General features: G+C 36.5%; 1 protein-coding gene across 4 annotated transcripts in view; it reads left to right on the forward strand.

The window, feature by feature from the left end:
* cdkal1 (CDK5 regulatory subunit associated protein 1-like 1) overlaps positions 1 to 24,531 on the forward strand; it is a 600,364-nt gene that overhangs the window by 57,491 nt on the left and 518,342 nt on the right. For all 4 annotated transcript variants that reach the window (XM_062063405.1, XM_062063406.1, XM_062063403.1 and 1 more), the window contains one exon: positions 15,003 to 15,087. In XM_062063405.1, coding sequence (XP_061919389.1) covers positions 15,003 to 15,087 — 85 coding nt within the window. The remainder of the gene's footprint in view (positions 1 to 15,002; positions 15,088 to 24,531) is intronic.

The raw sequence follows: 24,531 nt of genomic DNA on the forward strand, positions 1-24,531 counted from the left end.
CATACCATGAGGCATGTTATCAGATTTTTTGCTGCTCCCTTTGGAGCCAAAATGGCTTCAGGGTCTTTTTTTTATTAGCTGCTTTTTTGTGCCATATCATGACCCCATTTTTTGAGCATTTTTAATAGGAGCTTATTGTTGCAAAGCGGCGACATTGCCTATTACGGATGTCACAATATTCTTAGGCAGCTCTAGACTAATTTGTTGCCTTATAAAATATTTCACCTTTTTTAAAATTTCCTTATAAACAATTTGCCATGTTAATACATTTGGGTGCACTGTCACACTAGTAGGGTTATTCTTGCACGACATCTAACCAATAAAAATTGACTTTTATCTTAAATGAGCAATTGACAAATATTGAAATATTGTTTTTTTTATTGTTCCAAACCTAATATAGTCTCATTGATGTAGGTAAGTGTTAAACCAAGGGTGTACTTTGTTTTCAAGGCCAAGGACCCACAAACTTTTGGCGTGATAGTGCGGGGACCCCCTGATTATATTCCTTGTATAAAATTGTGTTTTAATGTTAACTGATCCTAAAGGTACCCCGTTATTGTAATAGTAAGATATTCAAATAATACAGTATAGCGCCGGTAATTGCTAGATTGCAACTCGAGCGCTAGTAGCTAGCCATCTTAATTGCTGAAAATATTACACAGTATAATCTTTTTTTGTTTTTATTTTTTAAACCTGCAAGGTACAGTGAGTAGGGTGACCACGGCACTGCCATTTATAAACCAATCTTAATGTTTATTTAAAGGCCTTTAATTTTGTGGAAAAATTGCAGGTTGAATTAAAAAAAATATATATTAAAATGAAAATTTAAAGTTAATAACCCAAAATTTCACGACCCCACCTGCAGTACCTCTGCAGATCTGCTATGGGTCATGGGCCCCTGTGGAAGACCTCTGGGTTAGACTTTAGCTGTGCTTTAAAGAAGAATCAACATATGTGTTTAAAAAAATACAATTTGATGTTAAAATATTATTAAATTAATGTAAGTTGTAGGTATTCGTCTTCTGCATACTTTGTCTTTAATAGAGATCCTACCATAACCAAAAATAAACATTGAGACAGTCACATTGAACCAAAAGTAATATTGCACAGCTCGAAAGCTACAGCTTGCAACCAGTGTGGTTGCCATGTAGTTGCATCAGATGATTAATTGGTGGCGAGGAAGTGTGTGCGCTTGTAGTCTTGTAATTTGGCCGTTAATGTCAGGGTTTCCCCTAGATTGCCACTATATAGTTGGTGGTAGGGTTGTGGTCGATACCACATCATCATATATATATGACATCATGACCATTTTATGGCTGATGCATATACAAACCCCGTTTCCATATGAGTTGGGAAATTGTGTTAGATGTAAATATAAACGGAATACAATGATTTGCAAATCCATTTCAACCCATATTCAATTGAATGCACTACAAAGACAAGATATTTGATGTTCAAACTCATAAACTTTATTTATTTTTTTGCAAATAATTATCTTAGAATTTCATGGCTGCAACACGTGCCAAAGTCGTTGGGAAAGGGCATGTTCACCACTGTGTTACATGGCCTTTCCTTTTAACAACACTCAGTAAACATTTGGGAACTGAGGAGACACATTTTTTAAGCTTCTCAGGTGGAATTCTTTCCCATTCTTGCTTGATGTACAGCTTAAGTTGTTCAACAGTCCGGGGGTCTCCGTTGTGGTATTTTAGGCTTCATAATGCGCCACACATTTTCAATGGGAGACAGGTCTGGACTACAGGCAGGCCAGTCTAGTACCGGCACTCTTTTACTATGAAGCCACGTTGATGTAACACAAGGCTTGGCATTGTCTTGCTGAAATAAGCAGGGGCGTCCATGGTAACGTTGCTTGGATGGCAACATATGTTGCTCCAAAACCTGTATGTACCTTTCAGCATTAATGGCGCTTTCACAGATGTGTAAGTTACCCATGTCTTGGGCACTAATACACCCCCATACCATCACAGATGCTGGCTTTTCAACTTTGCGCCTATAACAATCCGGATGGTTCTTTTCCTCTTTGGCCTGGAGGACACGACGTCCACAGTTTCCAAAAACAATTTAAATGTGGACTCGTCAGACCACAGAACACTTTTCCACTTTGTATCAGTCCATCTTAGATGAGCTCAGGCCCAGCGAAGCCGACGGCGTTTCTGGGTGTTGTTGATAAACAGTTTTCGCCTTGCATAGGAGAGTTTTAACTTGCACTTACAGATGTAGCGACCAACTGTAGTTACTGGCAGTGGGTTTCTGAAGTGTTCCGAGCCCATGTGGTGATATCCTTTACACGCTGATGTCGCTTGTTGGTGCAGTACAGCCTGAGGGATCGAAGGTCACAGGCTTAGCTGCTTACGTGCAGTGATTTCTCCAGATTCTCTGAAACCTTTGATGATATCACGGACGGTAGATGGTGAAATCCCTAAATTCCTTGCAATAGCTGGTTGAGAAAGGTTTTTGTTAAACTGTTCAACAATTTGCTCACGCATTTGTTGACAAAGTGGTGACCCTCGCCCCATCCTTGTTTGTGAATGACTGAGCATTTCATGGAATCTACTTTTATACCCAATCATGGCACCCAATTTGCCTGTTCACCTGTGGGATGTTCCAAATAAGTGTTTGATGAGCATTTCTCAACTTTATCAGTATTTATTGCCACCTTTCCCAACTTCTTTGTCACGTGTTGCTGGCATCAAATTCTAAAGTTAATGATTATTTGCAAAAAAAAAAAAAATGTTTATCAGTTCGAACATCAAATATGTTGTCTTTGTAGCATATTCAACTGAATATGGGTTGAAAATGATTTGCAAATCATTGTATTCCGTTTATATTTACATCCAACACAATTTCCCAACTCATTTCAGTGTTTCCCATAAACTGCCAAGATACCTGTGGCGGTGGGGGCGTGGCTATGGGCGTGGTCACCATGACATCATCGAGTAATTTGCATAATTTACTACAATGATATGATTTTCTCTAAAAAGGCTCAAAAAATGTATACTTACTAATTAATAACAGTTTTGTTTTAAACGTCCATCCATCCATCCATCCATCCATTTTACAATATAATTACAACTTTACGTACACTTTATGTACATATTTATATACAGATTTGAACAATAAGTTATTCACTGAAATATATTTATTAATTGTATGCCCCTTTAATTAGTGCCTACTAAATAATTTAACTTTAGCCTACTACTACAACCATATTATTTACCAGCAACATAAAGTGAAACAGAGGCAGAGGTGTCCTGCCACAGTCAGTAACAAATAAACAGAAAACAGTAGTGGTCAAATACAAATAAGGCAACAAGAGAAGTATCCTACACTTCTCTTTTGTAAAGTACATCTGAACAGCCTATATGGGCATCTACATCAACTATATGATTTGCCTGAGAAGCTGAACAGGACAAAAAAAAAAATTATATATATATATTTTTTATTTTTTAAATTTATTTATTTTTTATTTGTGGCGGACGTAATTCTTTCGTGGCGGGCCGCCGCAAATAAATGAATGTGTGGGAAACACTGCATTTGGAAACGGGGTTTGTATTTTTTTTACAAAGGCTAAAGAAATGTTTTATGTATATTTGAAAAATATGTTCTTAGTTATTACTAAGAACATATGTTTTCTTATTTTATTAGAATCCGCTTTATTGGCCAAGTATGTTTAACACACAAGGAATTTGACTTGGTAGACTGTGCTCTCTTTTCTTTCAATGCAATTTCAATTGTTGCTGCTTATTGTAAAAGTTAACACTGGCAACAATATATTATGCCCTCCCTGAATGTTGCAATTTAGTTTGCCAATGTGAACAGTCTTGAATTAGTAATGAAAAAAATAACTTGAGGTGTTTTGTTGATATTCTCCACAATGAAATCACTGTAAAACCAATAAGCACACTAAGATAAGTACATTATATACACAGATGAAGTGCACATACATGAAGGAATCTTGTTAAATTAATAATACTGTTTGGATTAAACTGAAAAAAACAATACAGTTATGCAGGATGAAGGTTGGCTCCAATGCCATTAGAGTTAATCACAGTGCACATATAGACAATCATTCACACTATCATTCATACCTATGGACAATTTACAGTTTCCAATAAACAAACATACCCGGAGAAAACCCACGCATGCACGGGAGAACATGCACACTGATACCCCACACAGACATCCAAACGAAGGTTCGAAGATGTAAATGTCATTGTCGGTAGTAATGTCAAAAACATTAGGGTAGTTTACACAGGCTTGAACAAGAAATGTTTTCATTAACTTGAAATCCTTTTCTCTTCAACTTTCTTTCCTTACTTTTTTTAAAATTTGAGATGGTTTTCAAACTCATTCTGGTAAATTATAGACTATATACAGCAGGGGTGCTCATTACGTCGATCGCGATCTACCGGTCGATCGCGGAGGGTGTGTCAGTCGATCGCCAGCCAGGCATTAAAAAAATAGTCCTAAAAATGAGCGATCATAAATCTTCACTATGACGTCACTTTCGTCACTTGATTGACATTCATGGCAATTCGAGGGTCTTCTGAGATGACGCTGGCTGTTGCCAGCTCATTATTAAGAAAAAATTACCGACAGGAAGGCGAGAAACTCTTTTTATTTCAACAGACTCTGGCGCCGTACCTGCCGTCAAAACTCCAAAGACCGACTGCACAGTTGCACAATAAAAGCGCTGCTTCATGCTGCCTGCGCTAACAACATAAGAGTCTCAGAAAGCTGGCGTGCACAAGCTAGCAAGCTACGCAGTTTGCTACCAAGGTATTTCTTGTAAAGTGTATACAAAGGAGTACGGAAGCTGGACAAATAAGATGCCAAAAACCAACCACTTTCATGTGGTATAGGACAGAAAGGAGGCCTTTTTTTCTCCTCCATTTGAAAATGCAGATGTTATCAGCACCACTGTCTGATTCCTATCAATGCAATTCATCAGAATCAGGTAATACACCAACTTATATTCTTGCCTTCACGAAAGAAAGGAATCTATATGTGTTAAACATGCTTGCATTATCTTTAAACACCTTTAACTTGTTAACAATATTAACTATATGTGTTAAACATGCTTGCATTATCTTTAAACACCTTTAACTTGTTAACAATATTAACTATATGTATTAAACATTCTTGTATTATCATTAAACACCTTTAATTTATTAACAATATTAACTATATGTGTTAAACAAGCTTGCATTATCATTAAACACCTTTAACTTGTTAACAAAAACATATATTTTATAAATAAGTAAATATAAATTGTATATATGAATGAGGTAGATCCCCGCGACTTGATCAATTGAAAAGTAGCTCGCCTGCAGAAAAAGTGTGAGCACCCCTGATATACAGTATATCCATTCATACAATATACTGTATTACTTAAATTAGTTTTCATGTAAAAAAATTGTTTTAATGTAAAAAAAAAAAAACACTCCAAAATACTGATTTTGAAGGTCTGGCGGCATTTATCTTGCAGTGGCGGTGCGCCACGATCAATTACATGTAGGGGAAACCCTGGATGTGCCCCCGGCTCTGTATTTTCAAATATTCAGATAAATTATATTATGTTCGTTGTTACCTTAATTTATTTCTTCATGCAGTGTATTACTGTAGCTAAATGGCTTATGTGTGATTTTCCAAAAGTGACTGACAGCTGAAAGAGCATCATGGGTCTTTGTGCTTGTGTGTGTGCGAGTGTGTGTGTGTGTTCACTGTTCCTCTAATGACAGTTGATTGCATTATCATCCATGCTTGAGTGGTTGCTTACCCTTCGAGACGGATAGACCAACTGCCAAACCCCTCAGGCCCTTATTTGTGCGAGTGCGTGTGCATGTGTGTGTGTGACTTGATTGGAGGTGAAATTCATAAATCCTTTTAGGCCCATTCACAGTTTGCCAAGTCAGTAAGGCAAATGTGCACACACAGGTAGTATACGATACACATGACACATATAGATTTATGCAGACACACAGCATTGCAGGCCCAAACACATACATTGCACTTTTAGCTGTGTTTTGCTGGGTATGTACTTTGGGGGATGTTTATAGTTTGTCAAATTGCAGCAAGATTGCTTACGTCAGGGAGTCCCCGATTACATTTGTCTAAGGACCAGAATTTTTCTCAGACACTGTAAGAGCCAGTATCGTAAAAAAAGACACACATGCAGGAGAGCCATGAAATCTAGGAGGGTGAGTGCGTGTTTTGCAGGAACATAAGCCCGAACACTTTGTTTATCTACAGTGCCAAAGATACTTTAATATACTGTAATGTTTTTAAGATGCTAGTCCTTACCACCATGGTGGAAAATAAATTCCAAGTTGCATTATCCCTAAATGCCTAAAAAGAATGCCTAAGCATGCTATGCACACGCATGTGTGCACGCACGCACACACAGCAGGACGACACAAAAGGTTAACAGCTAAAGCTTCAATGCAAAGTACTGGTGATCGATCCAGATATCAATACCATTTATACTTAGTATGGAACCATTTTATAAATGATACTAAAATTATAGGTTTGATATTTTTTCTTTTTCTTGTTCTTATTTAAAACATCTATTTTTTTCAGGTTGCTTTTGTTATTTACAAACTCAGGGAGTAAGTCTCTGGATACAGGAAGGCTTTGAGGACAAAACCCAAATAATGCCAATATTAGTTATTGCTTTTGTTAAGTCATTGTGTGCTAGCCACTTAATTTTGTTGAAAAAAGTTGTATGTAGCATTCAATACCACACATTTAGTACATTGTCTGATTAATAACAATACTAGCAAATGCAAAATGTAATAAGATAAGCTTGATGAAAATGTGTTCTTTGTTTAGTTACTTGCTATAAAACATTTTAAATTCTACAATCAATTGTCAAAATATCAAATCGGTGCTCTATATTGGATTGAATTAGAGGCCAAAAAATCTAATTGAGATTGTCGGACAAAAATGTTGTTCAGGAAATCCCTAATTAATATGTGTTACCATTCTCTCTGTTTGAGATTTGAACCCTAGTTCCCTTGTTCAGAGAGCAACTGTCATTACCAATTGAGCTAAGCTGACACTCATTGAGTACACCTGCAACAATAAGCAGTTTTATGTAAAACTGTATGCTCTCATTATATAAGTGATCTTTGGTGGGCCAAATGAAAGACATTGGCTGGCCAGATATTTCCTGCAGGCCTCCCTTTTAAGGCTACTGGCCTACCTGCTATCATTGCCTTTTCATATGTCAATCAGTTTGACTAGAATCACTCACAGGGTGTATATAGTAGACTAGGACAATATACTCTTGGCTATGTAAGTGCCTGATCAAAGTATGTCCAGTAACACTGTTCAAGTTAATTCTGCTATAAATTATCATTTGATAAGAATACTTTGCATTTTACCGTATGACTCTACAAAACCCCCTGGGTAAAAGCACTGCTTGCTTCTCTAGAGCAGTATTTTTCAACCTTTTTTGAGCCAAGGCACATTTTTTGCATTGAAAAAATCCGAAGGCACACCAGCAGAAATCATTAAAAAACTAAACTCACTCGACAGTAAAAAGTTGTTGTCGCAATTGTTGGATATGACTTTTAACCATAACCAACCATGCATCAATATAGGTCTTGTCTCACAACCCTATTTTGGTGGCTTTTTCTCTCTTTTTGGTATTTTCCTGTAGCAGTTTCATGTCTTCCTTTGAGCAGTATTTCCCGCATCTACTTTGTTTTAGCAATCAAGAATATTTCAGTTGTTTTTATCCTTCTTTGTGGGGACATTGTTGATTGTCATGTGATGTTCGGATGTACTTTGTGGACGCTCCACAGTAAGTCTTTGCTGTCGTCCAGCATTCTGTTTGTTTACTTTGTAGCCAGTTCAGTTTTAGTTTCGTTCTGCATAGCCTTCCCTAAGCTTCAATGCCTTTTCTTTGGGGCACTCACCTTTTGTTTATTTTTGGTTTAAGCATTAGACACCTTTTTACCTGCACGATGCCTCCCGCTGTTTCCGACATCTACAAAGCAATTAGCTACCGGCTGCCACCTACTGCTATGGAAGAGTATTACACGGTTACTCTGCCGATTTCTAGACAGCACCGACACTCAACAACAACACAGACTATAATTACTGGTTTTCAAAAAATATTTTTAACCGAAATAGGTGAAATTAGATAATCTCCCACGGCACACCAGACTGTATCTCACGGCACACTAGTGTGCCACGGCACAGTGGTTGAAAAACACTGCTCTAGAGGACACTGTTCCTCTTCCCCTTAGTAAATCTTCCTATTCTCACTGGCCTTGATGCACACCACTGGGGTCACTGCCACACCCCGCCTTTTGGTCTACCTGTCCTCCCAGCCAGCCTGGCATCCAGCTGTCTGGTCAGCCAATAAGGCCAGACAGGCCTTGTTAGCTCAGTCAAGTGTATCTATTCACCCCAAAGCCAACCTTTGCACCAGCATGCTGGCTCCTATAAACCTCTATGCCACTGTATCCCAAGGTCAGCATGTCCTGTGTGTGTGCCTGTGCGTGTGTAAGGATAAGAGGGCGGTGTGAAGAGGGTAGAGTTGTAGATGCGGGGTGAAAAGGATGGAGGGCAGAAGACAGAAATGACAACACAAATGTGTTTGTGTGCGCGTGCATGAAGCGATGTGTTGGATGGGATGGAAAAGTGGGTCATGATATGTGTGTGTGAGGCTCCAGGAGTATTCTTTTGAGCCCCAGGGTAGCCGCTGTCTGCTTCTTCTGTGTCTCTCGCGCACACATTTGCATGCATGCACACACAGACATACACACACCAACACATTTGCACTGGCAGTAACATTTGCCTTCTCAGACTGTCTAGCAGAGCACACTAGATAGAAACAAATAAAGTGCATAGTTAGTCCAACTTTGCAAAGTAGGTCTGGGTGTAGAGTATGCATATGCAAGACGGCAGAGGAAGTTGGGCTACAGTATATGTGTTCATAATTGAGAGTGACAATTAAAGGAAACTGTATCAAAGGTTTATGGTGCTAGGAAAGCAGTGTCTCCAGAGCTCTCCTTCTCACATGAATATATACTGTAAGATCTGACTGCTCTCTGCTTCACTGGACTGTCTGCAAACCCAAGCAGGTTACATAGAATAATTCCCAAGGGAACTTCTTAGTGCTTGTAAGCATAATCATTCTTTCATTTCATACTTCAGATAAAATAATTTGGTGTGCCGGTTGCTACAACGCGAGAGGAAGGCTTCTTTTTTCTTCTTCTTTTTTTTTATAATACAGTTAGACCAGTGTTGTCCAAAGTGCGGCCCTGGGGCCATTTGCGGCTCGCAGCTAATTGTTTACCGGCCCGCCACACATTCTGGAAATGCTATTGCAAAAAATAAAAATGAACATTAAAAAAAGTGGAATGAGGTGAAATCTAACGAGAAAAAGTTGCAATGTTGACACTAAGCTGCCATGCAGGCTGTTTTTTTTCTTTTGTCTTCCATGTTATAATTAATTATTTTCAAAGCTCCAATTAGTTCAAATTTTTCACTTTAAAATGCTTTATGTGGTGAATATTGCATATATTGTGTAGTTGCCATATAAAAACAAAGTTTTTTTTTACAAAAGAGCATAAAAGAAACAAAATAATAGTTCAAATGTAAAATCAACAGATATATCTGAAGTTGATCTCGTAACTTAAGTGATGAAAGTTAAAAAAAATAATAAAAAAATAAAAATGTATCACTTTATGAGTGGGGCACCTTTTGGATCCAATATATTTAGTGGTATTTTATTTATCTTTTCACTGTGATGACTCAAAAATATTAAATAATTAAAATCAATGGTGTCCTGCATTATTTATATTTTATGGCTCTAATTACTAAATACTGCATATTTAAGTTTACTATAAAAAACAAAGTTGTTTTTGACAGAAAAGCCATAAAACCTTTTTTTTTTTTTTTAAGTTGATATAGAGATTTACTGTAAGCGTTAAATAAAAAATAATAATACAAATTAGACTTATTTTTAACATTTTAATAACTGAGACCCTTTATGGTCCCTGGGACCCCTAAAGGTAAACTAAATACAAAAAATCCATATATTTTGTTATGGTTTGAAAATGAAAAATATCAAAATGGCCCCCACATGCTTAAATTTTTCCGTTTGCGGCCCTCGGTGGAAAAAGTTTGGACACCCCTGAGTTAGACCAACACCGAATAGTACTATTTAGTCAGTTAAACCAAAAACAACACGGAACAATACAGATCAACTTCCTAGGTAAATATGAAATGCAGTTACTTAGTTAAAGTGAGTTGTAATAATAGTTTACACTCCATATTTGTCTGTTCGTCACATCTGCATATGTGGAGTTTGGGAAGTTATTTTATTCCCATCCGGCCTGTTCTTCTGTTTGTGTGCATCCCTGCTCTCTGACCCTGCAGCTGAGCCTTATTTCAGTTCCTCTGTGGGATGCGTCACGCACCTGTGGTTAAATCAATAACAATATAGTGCAGAATGCATAATTTTGTCTTTTTTTGGGTCATTTTTAGACCTCATTTCTGGTCAGCTCTTCTTTTACCTCCTCTCTGGATGACAACAGCTTAAATTTATTTTGCTCTATCTGCCTGACACGTGTTAGCTTTTCCTTGCTTTTAACCCTGTCTTTTTTCATCTATGCTTTTTCAATGAATTCACCCACTCCTATAACCCGCTCTCCTCATCTCCATAGTGAGTCTGGGATTGAAATGTGTTATGCATGACCTTGTGTACATGTGTGCATGCACTGACCCCAAGGGTTGACTTAGCAATGTCAGCCAGGTCTGTTTTATGGATGATTCTGTTGTGGGATCAGCACAAGATATAGGCACAGCGAAAACATATGCACATGTAGGACAGCTCATGGATTGAATTCACCTTTTTCAATCAGAATTTTTATTTATTTTTTCAGAATAAGCAAAGATACACATTCACTTGTGTGAATAACACATCCAATCACATTCAGACAAAGTCAAATGGAGTCAAAGGTAATTTAACTTTCATCGATATATTTATGTAATATAAAATGTAGGCTATTTTACTGCAAAGGAATTTCCTCATTACTGAAACGTGCACAAAAAACAATTTATTTCAGGGTCAACTGTTGTGAAATGTAGTATTTCTTATATTGTAAATAGAAAACTAGGTCCATCCATCCATCCATTTTCTACCGCTTATTCCCTTTGTCCTTTTTCCAGTGGGGTGTAGTAACACTTTATAGTACTGTTTGTATGTTAATGAAATATAATGATTTTTATGTCTGTGTGTGCTGCAGGCAAACTGTTGAACAGTTGAGACAATCTCTGAAGGTATTGCTGGTTGTACATGACCTCATGTCCGATATATGTCTCCACAAACATAAACACACAGAGCAAGAAGTCAAGTAAAAACAGAGTAAAAATTCTGCATGCATGCACTGTTCTAGCCTGTGGAAATTAATTCCAATAATCTGGAATCATTCCAGATTTGAAAATTCCCTTTTGGGGGAAAACACTTTTAAATCTTGTAAAAGTCTATGTTCTTAAGAGAATAGTCGACACTCAAAAAATGTGAATATTGTGCAAAAGTTCATTCATGTCAGCAATTCAACTTCATATGTGATATAAACTTATTACCGGTACATGCAAAGTGAAATACTGTATGTCGAGTCTTTAATTGTTGTAATTTTGATGATCATGGATTAAAGTTTTTGAAAACCCCAAACCGTCTGGAGTTGCTTGTAATATATTGGTTAAACCAAGTAAATCTAATTTCTGGAATAAACAAACTTTTGCACAAAATGTAATTTTTTTTTTTTAGTATCACCTGTATATTGATTTGCTTCATCACATTCAGCTATTTTTTTGAGGATATATGGCTTGTATATTTGGCTCTGAACCTTTATAATACTCAGTAGCCATAGTATCCACAGTGAATAAACAGTAGCCATAGTGAATGCTTGGTTTTGTGGTTGCAACCCAGCAATTTAGGATTAAAACAGGATCAATATTGAATTCACACATGGGGATGACATTTTGTGAGTATTATGTCAATTGTGAATAAGCAGTATGTTATTTTGTAATAGTTTTTTGGCAAATTTTTGTTTTAACAAGGCTAGCCAGAGTGTGGTAAGCATACGCTTGGTTCGCTGGATGGCAGATGAGTGACAGCTTAGCAGTAAAATCTTGGCAAACAATTATTTAGTATTCGGAGTGCCATTTTGTCTTTGTGATGTCTTTGCTATTAAAACCAGCTTATGTGTCACCCTGAACTACAAGCATTGTCCTTGACTCTATCACTCCAGGTGAAAAATCTTGGCGTCATTTTCGACTCTGAGCTAAGTTTTATACCACATATTAAAAATATAACAAAAATAGGTTTTTATCTTCTTAAGAATACAGTCAGAGTTCGCCCTTTATTTTTGTCAGGGCAACACACAGACGCTAATAATGCATGCTTTTATCACAAGTCGTATAGACTACTATACAGTAATGCCCTGCTTTTGAGTCTTTGTAAAAAGGTTATTGCCCCTATACAATTGCTCCAAAATTCAGCTGCACGTCCTGACGAAGATCAGAAGGTGGGCCCACATTACACCAGTTTTAAAATCACTGTATTGGCTCACTGTTTGTTTCAGGATCCATTTTAAGGTTATTTCTATGGTTTATAAATGCTTTTATGATGTTGGGCCTTTTTATCTTTCAGATTTTCTTTCTTGTATATATATATATATATATATATATATATATATATATATATATATATATATATATATATATATATATATATATATATATATATATATATACAGTACAGGACAAAAGCTTATACACACCTACTCATTCAATGCGTTTAGATGTCATTTAATTGTATTTATTTATAATTGTGTTGTTGTGTGTGTTATACTGTATATATATTCAGGACTGTCTCAGAAAATTAGAATATTGTGATAAAGTCCTTTTATTTTCTGTAATGCAACTAAAAACATGAACATGTCATACATTCTGGATTCATTACACATCAACTGAAATATTGCAAGCCTTTTATTATTTTAATATTGCTGATTATGGCATACAGCTTAAGAAAACTCAAAAATCGTATCTCAAAAAATTTGAAAATTTCCTCAGACCAAGTAAAAAAAAAAGATTTATAACAGCAAAACAAAATCAAACATTTCAAAATGTCAATTAATGCACTCAGTACTTGGTTGGGAATCCTTTTGCACGGATTACTGCATCAATGCGGCGTGGCATGGAGGCAATCAGCCTGTGGCATTGCTGAGGTGTTATGGATGCCAAGGATGCTTCAATAGCGGCCTTTAGCTCATTTGCATTACTGGGTCTGGTGTCTTTCAGCTTCTTCTTCACAATACCCCACAAATTCTCTATGGGGTTCAGGTCAGGGGAGTTGGCAGGCCAATCGAGGACAGTAATGCCATCGTCAGTACACCAGTTACTGGTGGTTTTGGCACTGTGGGCAGGTGCCAGATCATGCTGGAAAATGAAATCATCATCTCCATAGAGCTTTTCAACAGATGGAAGCATATATATCTATATATATATATATATATATATATATATATATATATATATATATATATATATATATATATATATATATATATATATATATGCACATACATATATATATATATATATATATATATATATATATATATATATATATATATGCACATACATGTATATATGTGTATATATACTGTATATGTGTATATATATATATATATATATATATATATATATACACATATATATATATATATATATATATATATATATATATATATGCACATACATATATATGTGTATATATACTGTATATGTGTATATATATATATACATATATATATATATATATATATATATATATATATATATGCACATACATATATATGTGTATATATACTGTATATGTGTATATATATATATATACATATATATGCACATACATATATATGTGTATATATACTGTATATGTGTATATATATACATAAATATATATATATATATATATATATATATATATATATGCACATACATATATATGTGTATATATACTGTATATGTGTATATATATATATATATATATATATATATATATATATATATATATATATATATATATATATATATATATATATATATATATATATATATATATATATATATATATATGTATATATATATATATATATATAAATATATATATATGTATATATATATATATATATATATGTATATATATATATATATGCCAGAAGTTTATACACACCTTCTCTTTCAATGGGTTTTCTTTATTTTCATGACTGTTTACATTGTAGATTGTCACTGAAGGCATCAAAACTATGAATGAACACATGTGGAGTTATGTACTTAACAAAAACATGTGAAATAACTGAAAACATGTTTTTTATTGTAGTTTCTTCAAAATAGCCACCATTTGCTCTGATTACTGCTTAGCACACTCACTGCTCCAAAGAAGTGTACCATCACGTTCAGACCTGTGCATTTCAAGTACGTCACCTATGCACAATCATGGTGAACACGTCTTTTTTTTAAGCAGACACATTCTCACGCTTTCCAGGGTTCTTATCTCACCCCTAAGGAACTTTTTTCATCAGATAAGTCAACTGTTTTTTGCGCACATCTGCCGTAACAACATCTCACATAATTACCTGATAGCTATGATATGCAAAACATTTGCAAAACACTCTCTTGCCATTGGCTATACCCTAATTCCTATGCAAATCTTTCTAGAGATTTCCTCATTAGTTTCTTATAGTTGTTGAAATACTGTGTGTGCAAACTTGCCTGCTAAGTCAATTTAGGGAGAAACTCAAAACAATTTTATTCAGGGTTATTTTTAAGTACTTCTATATTACATATATTTTGCTTTATTGGAATTATTTTTAATGCCATGTTATTATATTTATGTTACTTACCTTACGACCAGCTAGGTAAACCAAGTTTTATATTCTTCTGTCTTTCTATAGATGACCCAACAGAAGCAGACCTATGGCTCCTGAACAGCTGCACCGTCAAAAACCCTGCAGAAGACCACTTCAGAAACTCAATCAAGTACTATATACACACACTTTTCCCACTGACATTTTACATGCAAAACCCTATTAATTATTCATTTAAATATTGATTTAAAGTTAACCCATCCAACCATAGCTTATTATAAATAAACATATTTCTTGGGACTGCTAAACTGCTATATAGGTGTTTTCACCAAATCTTTTCCTCTCGTGTTTTAATGCACATTACACACACGTGCACACAGAATGGGAAACAGGGTGCTACATTTGCATAAACACAGTGAAATTAGGGTACAAAGTGTTTTGCATTTTGATTAATTTTCCACCATCATTGGCACACCCACATACGGTGTGTGCTTACTGTGCTAGTGTGAGCAAACAATGAGTCACTGGCTGGGTGACTGCAATTTTATGCTGTTTGCTACTGAAAATAGATTATAAAATAGAATAGATAATTTTAGTGGAAAGGTTGGGCATTTTCACTATTTAATCAGAACCTACAGAATTTTGCAAGCTTCATTGTGATTGTTGTCGCCTAAAATGTCTGAATTAGCAGATTTTTTCAAAATGTTCAATGTTTTGAAGCTTATTTTTTTCAATAACATAGCATCAGTGTAAAATGTGATCAATTTGTCATCAACGTTGTTCTGTAAAGGCAGTTCAGGACAAATCTGTTTGGTTTTTATTGATTTGATTATTATTTTACACACACATACAGTACATGCACACAAACACACACTTTTTGATACACTACTCAACAAAAATGCTTAGTTTTACTAATTTTTGCCACTTTACTGTATATTTTAAAGTTACTGACCTTGTTTATTTTGGTACGGATGTGGATGTGATAGCGTCAGTAGTGGTCACTTGTGGGTCTGTCGACAGCTTCCGGGCATCTTTTGTTAAAGTGCCGATCAAGTAATAACTTTGCTTGTAGTCCAAAAAAATGTACCACCACTTTCATAGAAAACATCAGGAAACTGACTTGGATGATTTTTAGCTGTAATGTTTGTGAATGTGAGTGTGAATGTTGTCTGTCTATCTGTGTTGGCCCTGCGATGAGGTGGCGACTTGTCCAGGGTGCAACACGCCTTCTGCCCGAATGCAGCTGAGATTGGCTCCAGCACCCCCCGCCACCCCACAGGGGACAAGCGGTAGAAAATGGATGGATGGATGCTGTAGTATTGTGTAATCGCAAGATTTGATGTTGCAGTGTTTATTTAACAATGGCTGAAGCAATATTCCACATCTTTATTATCACAATAATCCAAAGGCTAACACATAATGACTTTGCAGCACTCGTCTTCATCAACGAGTTTTAACAAAAAAGTAAATCTGCATCAAAATGATGAAGTCACTTTTGCAGCAATGTTGCGGAGATTTAGGATAATTGGGAGAAAGCAACAAGTGCGGGGATTGTCTGAATTTGTGCAAACTGACGTGATCGCGATATGTGAATTCCCAGAAAGACTGTTTAAGGTGCTGGAAAGAAACAGTAATACAATCAGAATCAGATAAAGCAGTAACCAGTAGTAATTTTGTTGACTAATATTTTCCTCTGAGTTATTGTCACTACTCTTTTTTTTCTTTCCTTATGAAAATAAGAAAATTAATAATCTAAACAAATACACGTGGACTGAAAAACATTTACAAAATATACTGACAAAATTTACGTCAACAAATAAAAACAAGCTGAAAATGTTGACAGGAAGGAGAGCCAATCACATACTTGTCCTTGTGAGATAAGGAAGTTTGATTTCTACAGCCCACAAAACAAAACTGGATGTGTTTAACACGTTCCACATCGTGTGCACTTGTGAAAAAGTGAATAGGACACATTTCAGCTGTGACATTATGTATGTAAGTTAAAGCAAATTCTATCGTATTACTTCTCTAAAAATGATCAAGTAATTTTGTCTTCCTCAAATAATTGTTTATCTAATAGTAAATCTAAAGGCATGGCAACTTGAACTGTGGTTCAATGTGCTTATGTCCCATGCACAGCACAAAGAGGAAGTGGATGCAGTTTTTCCTATTTAATTATTAATTTGAGGCCGATATTTATTAACAAACCAAAGGCTCCAGCCCCCTTGCAATCCCGAAAGGGACAAGTGGTAGGAAATGGATGGATGTATGAATGAAATTTGCCATGCCACGAATGTGTATTTGCTGCTTCCGGTTCTCCCGCACTCATAAACAAATTATGATGAAAGTATCAGAATGAGAATCAGAAATACTTTATTAATCCCTGAGAGGAAATTCAGATTTTCAGCACGATTCCATTCACAGAACAGGAATGCTGATTGGTCTGCCAACTTCCGGCGCCCCTTAGCATCGTAACTCTGTTTTACAACACACATACATACCAGATTTGCCAAAGACGTAGCATAAAAAATATAGAAAAAGTGCCTGAAAGATATTCATTGGGATTGACCTGTGGAGCAAAAAATTACTAACGTCATCATCCCTGACCATAAAATAATGCGGCTTTTGCGTTAAACAAATGCTTTGCAGGTAGAGTAGATAAAAGGTTCTTTCAAATGAAGTTGAAATAGTCCTTATTTTTAAAAAATTTTTTTAGTCGAATACATTTACTGTCATTTTAGGTCACTTAAATGTTGTTTAATTTCGTTGACGAAAACTCAATCAATTTAGATGACTAAAATGTGACTAAAACTAAAATCTATTTTTGTCAAAAGACTTTGAATAAAGCTAAATTAAAAACTGCTGTCAAAATTAACACTGGCAGTATCTCAACATAAATATGTAATTGGTTCTGTCACGGGGCTCTTAGCTCAAAAAACTTGTACATCAAATCGTCTCTCATTGAAATGAATTGGGGGGGTGGGGGGGAGTAGTTTGAAAACAATTCAATAGAATGTAGCACTACAGTAGTTTTATGAAGTAACTCTGTCAAACACACCATCAGCAGATTTTCCTTAATTGCATAGCTATAAGCTATTGCTAGTGTAGGACTGGATGTTTTAGGTGGAACTTACGTTGTTCACTGTGACATTTGCTACACCAACTAATGGCGGGGATGCTTGTAACTCATGTTTTTGCTTGTAACTTAAAGCATAACAATTAGCCGATAGACAGTTCTTATCTCAAAACACTCTTAGGTTGAGGTACTACTGTAGTTAAAAGCATGCTATAAGTAAAAATGTTTACCCCCAAATTAAAATATTTATTTAACTTAATAATCTTTCAGCACTTATTTTCACTTGTTTTCACAGTTTAGAGAGAGAGAATGCAAATGTATTATTTGCTATTATGATATATCTATTTTGGGCAGCACGGTGAAAGAGGGGCTAGTGCGTCTGCCTCACAATACGAAGGTTCTGGGTTCGATCCTGCGCTTGGGACACTCAGTTTGCATGTTCTCCCCGTAACTGCGTGGGTTCCCTCCGGGTACTCCGGCTTTCTCCCGCCTCCAAAGACATGCACCTGGGGATAGGTTGATTGCCAACACTAAATTGGCCCTAGTGTGTGAATGTGAGTGTGAATGTTGTCTATCTATCTGTGTTGGCCCTGCGATGAGGTGGCGACTTGTCCTGGGTGTACCCCGCCTTCCGCCCGAATGCAGCTGAGATAGGCTCCAGCACCACCTGCGAACCCGAACGGGACAAGCGGTAGAAAATGGATGGATGGATGGATATATCTATTTGTATTATTTCTGCATTTTTTGCCAAGTATGTATGTGTGTGTTACTGGGGTTAAACTTGTGAGAGAAAGTGAGGAAATTGATATACCACTGGGCAAACCCATATCTAGTGTACTTTCTATTTCTACTGTTTAAGCAGGAGCTCAGGTTTTATATAAGATGTTAATATAGTGGCGTGTATAATAGGATTACTATTTTGGTGTAAGTATGTATGTTTGCAATGCTAAAATCCATAGCTTAATTCAGTGTCAGGCATCTTTCAAATCAATGAAAGCAGAATGTGTTAAAGAAGATGTTGCTCAACAGCGTGTAATTAAACATTTCTATGCGCGTGCATTTTAGCATGTGTTGAATTTCTCCACTTGACTGTTTCTAGTAATTTATGTGATCAAGGGAATGTGTGCTTAATGAATTAGAACCAAACTCAGGGTTCTGTACTTCCGTTTTTAAAATAAACCAATTCCCATGTTTTATTTAGATTCATTTCATTATAATTTTAATATTCATGAAGCAACCATAAGAGGGAGACAGGAGAAAAAACAACATTCTTTTTTAATTGAAAAGGGACACACAGCACACAGAATGAACACTTGGATTGAGTCCAAATTGTATATGCTTTGCTTATATTGTGTATTTAGCCAGATGTGAGCACTGGCGTTGCAAGTAATTACTGTGGCCTCTGGAAACACCCTTCTGTTGGCACTCTGTTGCCTCCACAGACTTAGACTTTTTCATTTTTGTGCAATCAGTTGCGATAACTTTTTTGTGTTTTTCTGTGTGTTGGAATAGTGGTATTGACAAAGTTTATGTGTTTTTTGCAATAGAAGAACCCTGAACATTGTAAGATCAAATGGTGTACTCATTGTTCTATTTCTTTGAAAAGTAATACTATTGAATACTTAATTATAATTACCATAATTTGAAGCTATTTATTTAGTTAATTTGCTGCTTTAATTACCAAGTGCCAGAGCATTTATGCTTTTTTTTTTGCTTTATAGTTATGAGCGTTGAATATGCATTATAGCCCGAAACTGCATCTGCTCATTAATAAGATGTCCACTGTTAGGCAAGTGATTTTACAGTAGACCCAGGGCAAAGAAATATACAGAATGTATTAGAATATATCGATATATATATTACAAAATGATAAAAAGACAGTCATCTGACTCCATCGCAATTGAGCATGTATTGCTTTTTCCTTTACTGAAAGTGAAGCATTGAAATTTAGTAGTTCATAAAGATTGCTCATATTTTTTCAATCCTTAAAAAGTAGCTGCCCTAATTCTTCTGGCTGGCGGTATTCTATTAAATAATGTCGAACATAAGTACAATAAAAATACACTCTGATAATATATTAACACATTGTCAAAAGCCTACAACTGTCCAAAATTGTCCAACAATTAATAAGGATCATCTTACAATTTAAAACAGATCAAATTGTCACACTTTAAAACATGTATGTATAGTGTGTCTTTAGGGTCGTTGTAACAGTTGTCATATTGCTGTTGAGCCCCGGTGTGGATTATGTAGACGTGCCGAAATAGCAGCCTGCAGAGATTCTTTGTTACATTTTACAATTAAAAAATAATTTGAGTTTGTGTGGCATATTTAGGACTTACGCTTGATTTATCCCAATCGTCTATGCATTTAGCTTGTTAGCTTCCTTGGTCGTGAGTACCGTATTTTCCGCACTATAAGGCGCACCTAAAAACCTCCAATTTTCTCAAAAGCTGACAGTGCGCTTTATAATCCGGTGCGCTTTATATGTGGACCAATATTGAGCCACAACAGGTCTCGTAACTACGGGATGCATAACGTAACCCCAGCCTCTACTGTAGCGTCTATTCTATGCGCCTTATAATGTGGTGTGCCTTATGTATAAACAAAGTTTTAAAATAGGCCATTCATTGAAGGTGCTGCTTATAATACGGTGCGCCTTATAGTGCGGAAAATACGGTAAACGATGACAATTGAAGAGAGGGTTCTAAAACTGTGTTTAATATAATAATTACGACAGTCACTTTAATTACGAATCTTGATTTGAAACTGAAGTGTGTCAAGCAAGAGGCTTTGGTGGAGTTAGCTGACATAGTGTAAGGTGGCACCTTAATGCAGTAGCGTTACGCAGGCTTTGAGATTGTGAACAATATACATTTCAATGGGTGTCTCAGATTTATTTGCTTTTTGCAAATGGTCCCGGAATTTAACAATCGCGAGTAGCAGTGATTTACTGTGTATAGGGTGTCTCTAAAGTCTGGACACAAAGGACATTTTTAGTTATTGCATCAAGTTGAATCTGGCAAACATCAACCTTTGCATCACATTGATCATATGCATTTCCCCATGTTGAGACCTCTGGGACACCAGGTAGATTATGTGTTTCGGTGAGGCTAACTTTTTTTTTTTGAGTGGAATGGGTTTGCCTTAAAGGTCGTTTTGAATAACACTGACAAAGAGCGTGACTGACATTAAGGCCATTAAGGACAGAAATGTTTCCTTTTCCCTTTTGTACATGACAGCTAGTTATAAACAATCTGAAATCGGCAGTGACCTTTCCAATTTTTTTTTTTTACTCAGGGCAGTTGTTTTTAGTCCATGTTCACTGACTCCCACAGATAAGACATGGATTTTTAGTTGACTGGACACACACACACACACACACACACACACACACACACACACACACACACACACACACACACACACACACACACACACACACACACACACACACACACACACACACACACACACACACACACACACACACACACACACACACACACACACACACACACAAACCAGCAGACACACATGCACTTGCTGCTCGGGGCTGGTTTTGGTACAACCCAGGAATTGGCATTAAATCTGTCAGTTCTGCAGGGCATTAGCCTACATTTCAGGGTACACACTACACAAAAATACTCAGTCAGGGGTGAGACCGGCAGAGTGAAAAGGCAGAAAGGGGTGAAAAGTGTGTATTCACCAAATTTAGGCAACAATGTGTTGGTTTTAGGCAGCTTCGGGCTGTTGGAGAACCACACTAAGGTCAAGGCCGATCCATGCAAGGATCTATTAGGGAGGCCAGACAATAAATGCTGGTTAAGGATGGATTAGCAGTATTGTGTAATAATACACCGATTTCATTACTTTGGCTTTTGCACTCTAGTGTTTTATTTTGGAATTTATAAAATAGATTTATTAAAATGATTTTTATAATTATAAAACTCATCATTGTCCTACTAACATACCACAGCGTCAAATCATAAGATTCATGCATTTTAGCGTGAGCTTGCATGCAGTTTTGGACTCCTCTCTTGGCGGGGTCTGGCTACGTCGCTATTTGTAGTACGAGTTCTATTGTATTCAGAATACCTTATTCATACCACGGGGACATTTAGGTGTCTGTAGCAACAACAGAAAAAGAGGACAAAAAAACACTTAAAGAATAAAAATAAAAATAGAGACTAATGTACCTACTCGGTGGCCTAGTGGTTAGAGTGCCCGCCCTGAGATCGGTAGGTTGGGAGCAATGTTCCCTCTAATTTTTCATGTGTGTGAGCAAACACAAAAACTCCCTGAGCATTCAGTGGAGCCTATGTGAGCAACATCAGACGTGCACACTGTGGCTACACCAGCAGCACACCTGTCCCAAACCTGATTAAATAACAACTTCAATCTCCATCCATCCATCCATTTTCTACCCTGATTAAATAACAACTTCAATCTCCATCCATCCATCCATTTTCTACCGCTTGTCCTTATCGGGGTTGCGGGGGAAGCTGGAGCCTATCTCAGCTGCATTCGGGCGGAAGGCGGGGTACACCCTGGACAAGTCCCCACCTCATCGCAGGGCCAACACAGATAGACAGACAACATTCTCTTATTATTATAATCAAATGACAGCAGTCATTTTCATGAGGTTATTTTCTAATATAAATGTTTAGGCCCACTTACAATGACAATAACAAAAAATATTGTTTTTCATGACCTGTGAACTTGTATTGTTTGTCTGGGTGGAGGTCCTGCTTTGGAAATAATTTGTACCCCTTTCAGACATTGCATTTAGTTCCCATTAAAACATTCACATGTTGCACAATGAAATATAAGCAGGAGATCATGTGTACATTCCTGCAACTTCCTGTTTGTAAAAAATATATTTTTATTAGTATTTATTTAATATACTAACAGCATTTCATGATTAGTATTTATAAATTAAGATTCCTAATAAATGACACTAGAATAAGCACACATTTGATTGGTAAATCATAGTGTAACGACCTGGAATTACACTTTATGTGTGGTGTTGGAGTTGTCCGACTTTTTGTGTGGCTGTAAACGCATCACTGGCTAAGTGCCATATGTGCATGTGCTGGCGCAAGTGAGAAAGAGCGAGCGGCTGCTGTTGATATAACAAAGTTGCTTTTGGTCTGGTTTGTACTGCAGAAAATGACCAGTTTTGCTAGATATAATTTTTTTTACTAATATTTTGGTGATGTGTTTATGGCCGACAATAAAGAGTTTTGCTCAGTAAAGTGATGGATGGAATTCATGTCCTCAAAGCGTCTCGACAGACGTTACAATATTTGAACAATGATGACGGAAACTGTTTACTCTGTCATGTACTTGTCGTGTCGAAAATTATGCGCTTATTTTTTTATTTGATTTTGTGCGTTGCATAGATTTGCCGTGCGCAGAAGACGCTTGAGCAGTGCGCAATTGCACAGGCGCGCACCTTAGAGGGAACATTGTTTGGGAGTTCAAACCCTGGCCGAGTCATACCAAAGACTATAAAAATGGGACCCATTACCTCCCTGCTTGGCACTCAGCATCAAGGGTTGGAATTGGGGGTTAAATCACCAAAAATGATTCCCAGGCACGGCATCGCTGCTGCCCACTGCTCCCCTCACCTCCCCTCACCTCCCAGGGGGTGAACAAGGGGATGGGTCAAATGCAGAGGACAAATTTCACCACACCTAGTGTGTGTGTGACAATCATTGGTACTTTAACTTTAATGTATTAAACGTAAGGTGGCTGGTGGCAGATAATACAGACTATATTATCTGTGAATATACTATTATATTTCATACAATAGTTCCTATCTAAAAGTTAGTTTTTCTTTTTAAAAGACATGTTACATGTTTAAACTGTTGTATTTGGTGTGCCAAGTACAGAGTAAATTGATTTCAATAATTTTCAATGGGCGTGGCTGATTTGAGACGTAAGTCTTTTGAGTTACAAGCATGGTTACGGAATGAATTGCGCTCACCAGTTGAGGTACTACTGTACTTATTTATTATTATTTTGTTCTTGTTTAGTGAAGGTGAGGTGAAATGCCACAGATGTTTCAGTAGGATGTGAGAGGTCAAAACAAGCATCCTCCTCTATTGTTGCCACTAATATCAACCATGTCAGATCCCTGATTTATCCCTTTTAAAGACCGTTGGACCTTGAGGGTTTGATCTGTGCCTTCAGGAATGTACAAAGGCTATTACTGTGTATGAATGTCTTGCTGCATGCAACCTCACTCTTTCCTATTCAAGCCTATCTTGTATTCTTGTCAGTCGTCATGGTTTCCATAAGGACAAGTACATCCTTTTTTTTTTTTAAAAGGAGTGCAGATTGAGGCAAAATCCTTGGCCCAAATTGTACCCGTTTATGCATACGTTTAAATTTTGTCACAGCATTAACAGGGATGGGCGATCAGGCCTAAAATCTATATTGTGATGTACACTGCAGCCTCCTGCAATAACAGACTCTTACAATTCTTTAATTGGACTAGTTGTTAAAGATCCCTAAATATTCAGCACAACAATT

Source organism: Entelurus aequoreus, linkage group LG11, assembly GCF_033978785.1.
Source record: "Entelurus aequoreus isolate RoL-2023_Sb linkage group LG11, RoL_Eaeq_v1.1, whole genome shotgun sequence".
Taxonomy (NCBI): Eukaryota; Metazoa; Chordata; class Actinopteri; order Syngnathiformes; family Syngnathidae; genus Entelurus; species Entelurus aequoreus.